We start from the raw sequence: 9293 nt of genomic DNA, 5'->3' as shown, positions 1-9293 counted from the left end.
GAAAATGTATGGACCACGTTTCACTTTTTTGCATCACCATCGTCTGGCCAAAGCCAAATCGCGGAGCCAGAATCCTAAGGAACAGACAGGATGCGGCGAACCAGGCCTCGTCCTCCAGACACAACTCAATCCTTTGAGCAACCCGGATTCTGGCCAAAATGATTGTGTTGCCTCAATGTTTCGAAGGCGACTATTGGCCAGAGATAATCCGGCATGTCAATGAATCCAGTGAACGGATTGAGTTACTTGGAATCCGCCGAGGTTAAGATGAAAGGTGATTTACCTAAGCTACTTATCACATTTTTCTCTGCACTTTTTGTTTCCAGATGCTTAAGGCAGATCCGTTGAACTCGCTTGAACGTTGGCAAGGCAGCAAGGCAGCAGGGCAGCCAGGCATTCGCGTTTCGTGAGTGTTTAGTAGAGGCTTGCTTTTATGACCAAAGCAAAATCACGGCTGGTTTGAGGCGGACTGATGGGCCAATATGATTATTACCCGAGCCCAAATTGAATGAAAAGCCGACCTCGCACGGTTTGTTGGAGAAAATGTCCAAGACGTCAATTCAAAAGAGGCAAATTTTGAGACCCCTCTCTCGCATCGATCTCGATTCAGGCCTCGTTTGAGGAAAGCCGCGATGTTGTCCAATCAGGCATGATATCATCTTCAAGCCAAGCTTGAGGAGCGGTGGTTGTCCAAGTGGGCTTTGCCCTAGTAAACAATCAGTTTCCAAGCTGGAAGGTGAGTTGAATGATGGCTTTTTTGCCTTTTATTAAAACTTCCAAGTGGATCTCCCCCGCCAGGATTAATGGTCTGGAGGAGGTATCTTTTGGGGGGAGGCCTTATGATCATGGCCCTGACCGATTAATGGATGCCAGTTGATCACGACAAATTTGGAAGACGCCAGTCAGTGAGTGCGATAGTGTTCTGGTCGTGGAGGACGACCAAATTTGCTCTCTATTCACCCTTTATATGTTGATTTGGGCAAAAACCAAAGGGAGCCTCACTAACCGTGAATGTATCGTGATCGTGAGAGGGTCAATGAATAACCTCCATCTTCACGCGAGTAAAAACCAGGCTCCGTGACAATCTGAGACACATACTCTGTCTCATCCAACTATGTACTGTACACCCACACTCCATTTAATGCAAAGCCAGGCAATAAAATATATTGACCTTCTTGATCTTGAGAGATCGCTCAAGCAAGACTTATGGCCTCTGTCAGGATATCTCGCGGACCCAGTCCGTTACCTTCCACCCAGTTGCTTTGGAATAGTCCCCAATGTTTTGGAGGGTCAAAAAATGTCGGGTCCATGCATTCATTGCACTTCTTCCACGGGTTTAGATCATTGATATCGGAAAATAATGCTTCGTCGGATGAACGAGCGATGACGACTGAGTTGGCACTTTTTCGTACCCTTTAAATCATTCTGCATTGTCGTCCTCATTGATCAAACCCTGTAATGACCCTAATCAAACACGCAAGGTCATAATTCGTGAATTTGACCAAGTCTATAATTTGGGCCTCTCTAGGCTCTTCAGTGGGATCAAGCCGAACCCGAGTTCCGCTATCTGTATTTGAAAACATCACCCTTGCCCAACTCTTTGATGGAAGTTTCTTCTGGTGATACTCTAATAAGTTGAGCATCTTTTCTTTGCACCAATGAGCGCTTTAATGGCAGATCCAGGTGGCGATGAAGATGAAGAAGAAGAGTTGATTTTCAGCCTCTTCATGACTCGGACGTACACACATTCAAATGTGAGTGAGTGTGTGAGTGAGTGAGTGAGCATCATTGAGCCTGGAGAACGATCTAGTCATGAAATGGTAACATTCTGCCTGGCCTTCATCCAATAGCTTGTCTTTAGCCCGGTCTCACCTTGTATGAGCATAATTAGAGGCATGGCCCTGATCAACGACGGCAGAAACTGATCCACTTGTAAAGTCACGCTCTGATCATAATGGGCCCGATTTTTCGTTCCTACATAGATCGCTACACCTGTACAGTACGTACGTATGTGCATAGTCGAGAGGGAAGATTCGATGAGCCAACGAAGTCAGTGGCTTCGATTCGGATTTTTTTATGTCTTGAGCCTGAGGCGAATGAGAAGCCAAAACCAGATAAGCAACAAAACACAAGCCTTGAACGGCCATTGGCATCAATGATATGTTGGAAAATTGCTTTTCAGGCTCTGAATGAGGCTGATTGCTCTCTTTTTTTTCGAGCTAGGATGCTAATTATGGCCCATGATAGGCTTGAGGCTGGGTGTGAGATATGTTGAAAGCCAAAAGATTCCTATGACCGAGCGATTCCTTCACACCTAATCTGCGCAGGTATTCTCCCAATCGTCTTTTGTTGTGTGGGGATAAAAGGTCCAAAACATGGCCAAATCAGTGCCCTTGAACAAAATGTTCCCACGTCTAATTCGATCGAATTTGAGCTGATCGAGAACTTGTCATCATAATGAGTACCATTGCTCTGCCATGCATGCTTCCCATTGGTCATCAATCTGAGACAGAGATCTTCTGTACTCAAAATCTGTTTCGGGCTCAGGCGATATTTGTACGGCGAACTCCACTGCGTCGACGGTGACCACCTCTTACTAAGACACATGTACTATTTCTATCCATCTAAATAATGATGAACTGGATTCTCTTTGGCTTGATCACGACATGATTTTTGAACCCTGAATTGATATCCTAGGTGGTCTTGACCTTAGATGAGTCACGTGTACTCTGATCTAGTGAAGAGACTTATAGAAATGTGGTGTAAATAGGCAACCTTGTAGGTATGCTTATAGAAGATGAAGGAATACGTTGCTATGGGTTAATTACAAACCATGGCGATTCGTCATAAGACAGCGGGCAAATAGAAGCCGGGTGCCAGGTCATTGTGTCATACCACGTTCCTCCACATACATTTAGGGAAGTTATGGTGTTGTGTGTCACTATCATATTCTTTCCGTGCCAATAAGGATACCTATTGAGACGACAAAAACTCGACACCTTTTCCCTGCTAAGTCCCATAAACTGCCTGATTTGCTCTAATATTTAAATTGCCCGCCTGGCATGAATGATTTTGAAAGAATTTCAACGTCATTCAGTTCAAGATTGTAAACGTGATGTAAGACCTCACCTCTCTTAGTGTATGTTGGAGTAAATGAATGAATTATACATAAGACCTTGTTTTGTGGTGAAGACGTTTCGGTCCCAGTCTATCGACATTGCATGTATTATTTATCGGGTTAAACGTTAAAAACTGGTCTCATTATTGGTAATTGCCGGCTACTTTCGCCCCTTGGTGGTTGAACCCTCGGAATGTTCAGGCAATAATCCTGCCTTTTTTTCGAAGTCAGAAGAACCAAATCTGGCCTTGCGCGTGATCATCAATCCCAATCTGAAGATAGTGTACAATTAATTTGGGGATTGTCGGAATCCAAGGTAAAAGGTGAGTGGCCTTTCCTTGGGATCAAAAGAGTTGAATCTGGCCTTGCTCACGATCGGTTCTCTCAGTTGTAGAATGTACTAAGCATTCTTCGTTAGGGTTTCTGGGCGTTGGATGGAGATCTTTCCAGTAATTTTGATATGTTAATGTTTAATATGTTTGACACGAAGAATCAACAATTTTGAACTTCATGCAAACTAGTTCAGTGTCATGCTATTTCGTGTCTACACGTTTCATGCACCAAGGCTCCTTTTACGACGCACCTCACCACGTTCAGTTTTAAAACAACCTTTGGCCAAGATGGAACCACGAAGTAACATGAGAACAATGTTTTCCCTGCTTTTGATCTTGATTGATATGGTATCGGCTCAAGTGGACTTGCTCGAGTCCGAGGTTTTAAGCATGAGATTTGGACTGGTCATCTTATTCCGGGATGATGATTTTAAAGTTTCGGAGGCCGTGAATTTTGTAAGCGATCAGTTAGTATTTAAAACGTTTGTCAGTGATGCCGAGGACGTCAACGATTTCAATGGAACCATAGTGGACCTGCACCCCAAGTCCAACCTCAAACCTCGTTATGATGATGGTAGGTGGTAGTAATACCGGTTGATATTTGTGTGCCTTTTATATGAGATTCAATGCCGTTATGTTCTAGATCCATATGCATTCCGACGTAGGTGGTTGTTGGCCGACTCAGATCATAATAGGAGACTTGTAGTCAAATCTGGTCCCACCTTTGATTCCAAGGTCTATCTATTGGCATCTCAAAACACCTCGATCTCCATATCAGAGATGTACTTGGTTGGATCCCACACGGTTCCAACCCAAAGAGTGGTGGAGGTCTGGATCAATGGAACCAATTCAAAAGATTACGAGTACATCTGGCGGCGAAGGTATGACTTGAAGGGAATGAAACTCAAAATTGGAGCACTGAACTACCCGTCAATGATCACTGTGGATCACGAGGATCCAACCAAGGCCACTGGCTTCTCTGCCGAGTTGCTCATGATCCTATCTAAAGGGATGAATTTCACCTTTGAATACATCCAACCTGAGCGCAATGTTTTTGGAACAAACACCGAGGCCGAAGAGTGGACCGGATTGGCTGGACTTCTGGTGAGAAACGAAGTGGACATTAGTGCTAATCTGGTGCCAATGACATACGAACGGACTGATGACATGAACTTCTCTCGTGGAATAACAATGGAACAGAGTGTCTTCGTGTACAGAGATCAATATGGAACAATCATCCCATTGCAGAGGGTTTTCTCGTCAGAAGTCATCGCCATCTTTGTGACCATTTTCTTTGTCCTGATGGGGATTGCTGTTTTCATATCCTGGTTGTATCGGAAAGGTCGCTTCTTTCATTTCTACATCCTCGAGATCGTCCTTATCACTTTGGCTTCGATCACCAATCAAGGGTTCCAAGAGAGGTTATCGGTGAGCTCCATGCGGATTCTTCTGTACACATCTTTGCTCCTGGGACTGCTCTTTGTACAAGTGCTCTCGGCCCGACTAGCCTCGTTGGTCAGCGTTCATATGGATTACAAGCCAATCAACACTTTCGAAGAGGTGATTGACCAAAAGCGGAATCTCTACGTTCTCGGACAGTCAAGCCGAGAGGAGTATTTTTCCAAGGCCAATTGCGGCTCCTCGGCCCACGAGATCTGGAATAATCAAATGAGTCTGGAGGATTATTTTCATCCACCCAATTTGACCAGCCTCATGGACAATGCTATGGCAGATGAGAGTGGGGTCCTGTGGGTCAATCCCGTGGTTTTCAAGCTATGGGCGTTCCATCACCGAAAGGAAGCTTGCGTTCTAAACATCAGACGAGAGCGACGAAGCATCCACCAGGCTTTTGGAGTGAGAAAGGATTGGCCTTACTTGCCGTCATTGAACTATCGGATCCTCAAGGCCATTGAAACCGGCTTGGTCAGTCAACTTCAGGAGGAGTGGCATCATCCTCAGCACCTGGAACCGGAGTCGTATTGTCCTCGCCGAGAGGAGGAACAGAAACGGGTGGGGATCCGGGATATCAAGGCCTATTGGTACATCCTCTGCGGTGGCATTGGAGTGGGTATGGTACTCTTCCTTGGCGAGTATTTGGGCAAGAAGCGACAACAATACAAAGCATATCGGAAATACCGAAAAGCCACGAAGCGAAGGCGGGACATGGATAGCACGTGTGACTCCATCCTCATGGAGACTCGATTGCCCGGGATCGAAGTGGAAGAGACCCAGATCACATTTGGCGATCCTGTTCCGAATGATGAAAGGGACTTGGAGTCCAGAGCATATATGTAGCCTCCCAGTCTGAGTGAATCCATAGCCAACTAACTTTGAAACAAGAATCTCCCCTCCCTCTTCGAGAATACCTTTTGCAGTCCCCAATTACCCCACCTATCAATTAGACTTGTGAGCGCTTCAATCCCTTCTTTAATTTTCAGTCGCCTTATCTTGCCACCCATGGTTTATTTCGGTAGAATTGCCAAGTTTTTACCCCGTTCCACAACTCTTACACCCTTGTTAGACTTGAATGGAGCCACCAAGAGATCCTACACGATACTGTGCGAGTGCCTACAGTGTGTAGAGGGCGAGTAAAAACAAACATGGACTTAATTTGAAACTTCGAATCCTGCCGACGACTTTTTGGCACTCGGAACCCCTGAAGCTTCCAACGAATGAGTGAGCTCGCTGCATGAACAATGACATAAACCTACTGAACCGTCGTAATGATTGGCTTGGAAAAAACATGGATATGGTACAAGTCGTTTGTCTTCATTCTCGGAAGTACATGAGGCCTTCGTCACTAATGAGCAATTGGTTCGCATTGCTGATGTCTGTCAAAATAATGTGCAAAAAATCGCTATGTAAATGATGGAGCTTGCCGCTGAATCGGCGCTTTGTTTGTTCAAAAATCTCAGAGGAAACCATGAATTATAGCTTGAGCCGAATTTGCCAAGCATATTCCAAACCATCTCCAAGGCCTCCCAGGCATTTCCATTTGTACTTGAGTTTTATTTCGTCTCATTTTTTTCGTAGCCAAAGTGCATTTTGGCATCTTTTGAGCGACACGTCCCTCTTGCCAATCTTGACCGCATTTCAGGGAAAACCTCTTATTGTCAACCATCTATCTTGAGAAAAGGCTTCTTCTTCTTTTTCTTCTTCTTCTGAGCACTGTTGCTTGTCTCTTTTACGTTGGACAACTAGCCCTTTTACTGCATGTAGTACCTGTATCTATTCTAAACGTGCTTGACAGAGGTGGTCTATGGGATTCATCGTTATCATGGTTGCTCGGAATTGTCCAATAAAACACACTTCTGTGGATGATCTGTTTCTGAGAAGGTGTTAAAAACTCGTTCAGCCAATCTAAGTTCAGTTCACATTTGAGACGCTGTGCAAATAAAACTCACATCACTCCGGCGAGTGGTTGCATTTCAGCAGATTTGAGCACGATAAGAAGCCAAGAAATGGTTCGCGAAAAAGGTCAACGATATTCCTTGAAGCTTTTAATGGATGAAGTGCGTCTTCTGATAGGCCTCCTCTAATTGCTTGGTGCCGGGATCAAACACAGAAATGACAAGAAAGATACCTCTTTCATGGGAAATGAGAAAAGTTATGGCTTTAAAATGTGCTTGCTGTCTATGGTGAGGAATGACTTGAGTGAGTTCGTATGTAGTACTAGTTTGGTGGTTGGCAGCGGTGGTAGTTGGTAGTTGGTACTTGTTCGTCAAATTGCCAAGGAAATGGGCCGAGTCATAAAACTTCTGAGGTAGTATCTGTATTTATTTAGCAGCCATTATGCCTGCAGAATAGAACAAATTGGCTATTAGCTAGTCACAACTTACTTATATGGCACAAGCAATCCTTTTGAAAACCACTAAACAAGCGTAGTTTTGTAACGCGACGACGACGACGACAGCGATACTCAACGAGTCGTGATTTTCCGCTTCCATTATTTATCTTGTTTTACTGCCCATTATACGATTTTCAGACAATCTCCATCATTGCCAAAGGCTTGCACTGACAAAATTTGCGCTCGAAATGTTCATGCTCACTGTAAATTTGCCGCCAAGGTAAACGTCAAAGTCAGTTCCATCCACATCAGCTGACCTTGTCGAAACTCTACCTCAGAGTGCTTTAAAGAGGCCAGATCGGCGTGCGTGTTAAAATGAAATTAGAAATCGCACAGTTTTGGTAGGTTTCCAACAGTGTGAACCACTTGTGTGCCATCTCAAGGGTCAGATCTTGGTTTTGAGGCCATGAGCCAGAATTTTCCCATGTTCGTGGCAATTCGACGTCGGGGATGAGAGCTCTGCTAATTAAGTTTGTGTGGCCAACGCATATTGTCAATAATTACCAGGTATCGTCTCTCTCTCCCTCCTCTGTGTTTCTTAAAGAAACCCACAAAAGCCGAATAAAGTTGAGCCATTGGGAGCAACATAACTTATACATATCCCTTTGATAATCTGCGTCGGATAATTGCCTCCCCAAATTTGGATAGGCAAACATTGATGATGTTCGAACGTGATGGGCTTGTAATTGGACAGACGTGTCCATGATCATGTGGATAGATCCATTATCAAGCCCACTGAAACCAAACTATTAATTCATTCATTGCCAGGTTCTTTTAGGTGACTGAGTAATTCATTTTTTCACTCTTCTCCGACTGAGAACGCGTCTTTTTCCTGTTTTGTTATTGACGAGTTGTCAAGACATTAGAATTGAACAGGGGTAAGGAGTATAGTAGTAGTATACCGGTACTTACTACTACTACTACTACTACCACTACTGGAGATGGATCATAAATTAGAAGGGGGGAATGGAGTAATTAAATCCCCTCATTTGTCACCCAGGCAAGGAAATTACGTTCGATCTCTCCTTCCTCCCAAGTTTCCAGAGGCCGCACGTCCAAGCGTGCATTATTGTACTTTGGCAGCGTCTTGCCATGGTGGTAAAATAGAGAAAGAAAATCGTGGAGAAGCTCCTTTCCAAGATCTGGAATTTTCTTCATCAAACCTGAAAATACGAGTCCGTCATTTTTTGTTCGGCAGCTCGTGGGTTATTGTCGAGTCATTGTGCAAGTGGGTCAAACTAAATTGGTTCACCATGCACATACCAATCAAGTACGAAATGACACTCAGGACCAATGGGTGGTAGACAATTTCTCATCTTTGAATGAAACAAAGCCATATGAAATTGGGGGCGCGCCAGGATGCCACATGGATACTTACTTCTCCGATATTAAATACCCAACGATGAAAAGACCTGAGACATCACGCCGAGATTACCTCTGAGGCCTTTCATTAAACCAATTGATAACGTTCCGTACGTTACAGCACCAATGCTTGAATCCGTTTGGAAAAAGCCCCTCGGATCATACATAGAACAGAGATGTTGTGATTAACTTGTCCTCAAAACAGAATCGGATCCAATGCGTCACGCTTTGAAGCGCGTATTCTTGAAAGTTGGGAAAAAAAACACACGCACTCATATTGGTATTGTGGCGCACAAGGAGTATTGGGCATGTAGATCCTATTCATGTCGGTTATCTCCCATCTACTTAAGCCCTTTGAGAAACCTCCGGATTTGACTTCGGCGCGTCATGTTTTGGCTTCGGTGGGTGCATTATTATTGCTACTGTTACTAGTCACAAACTTCTTGAACCACCTCCTCCATCATCTTGCACCAGTCCATCCCCGCTTGCCCCATCATCAGTTTCTTTTCAAACTTAAATTTCTTTTGGAATATGAAGAACAAAGCCACCATTTTCCCCGTTTTATGCCAAGTCATCGTCCAGAGTCGCTTGAAATATTGAAAAAAATCCTCCTCATAATCACCTTTTGCAATGG

At 44.3% G+C, this 9293-nt stretch overlaps 1 protein-coding gene across 1 annotated transcript; it reads left to right on the top strand.

The window, feature by feature from the left end:
* The first annotated feature begins 3515 nt into the window (after window positions 1–3515).
* On the top strand, window positions 3516–6941 carry LOC131885068 (uncharacterized). Its single transcript, XM_059232994.1, has 2 exons — window positions 3516–4024; window positions 4094–6941. The coding sequence occupies exons 1-2, from the start codon at window positions 3649–3651 to the stop codon at window positions 5743–5745; spliced, it is 2028 nt and encodes a 675-aa protein (XP_059088977.1). The 5' UTR covers window positions 3516–3648; the 3' UTR covers window positions 5746–6941.
* The last annotated feature ends 2352 nt before the right edge of the window (window positions 6942–9293 follow it).

The sequence above is a fragment of the Tigriopus californicus genome, chromosome 8, assembly GCF_007210705.1.
Source record: "Tigriopus californicus strain San Diego chromosome 8, Tcal_SD_v2.1, whole genome shotgun sequence".
NCBI lineage: Eukaryota > Metazoa > Arthropoda > Copepoda > Harpacticoida > Harpacticidae > Tigriopus > Tigriopus californicus.
Note: the sequence above shows the minus strand (reverse complement) of the source record. Positions and strands in the feature narration are given on the sequence as shown.

Coding starts and splice junctions, on each gene's coding strand:
- LOC131885068 (XM_059232994.1), top strand. CDS start 3,649: ATGCTATTTCGTGTCTACACGTTTCATGCACCAAGGCTCCTTTTACGA. Junction 4,025..4,093: donor CAAACCTCGTTATGATGATG/GTAGGTGGTAGT, acceptor GTTATGTTCTAG/ATCCATATGCATTCCGACGT.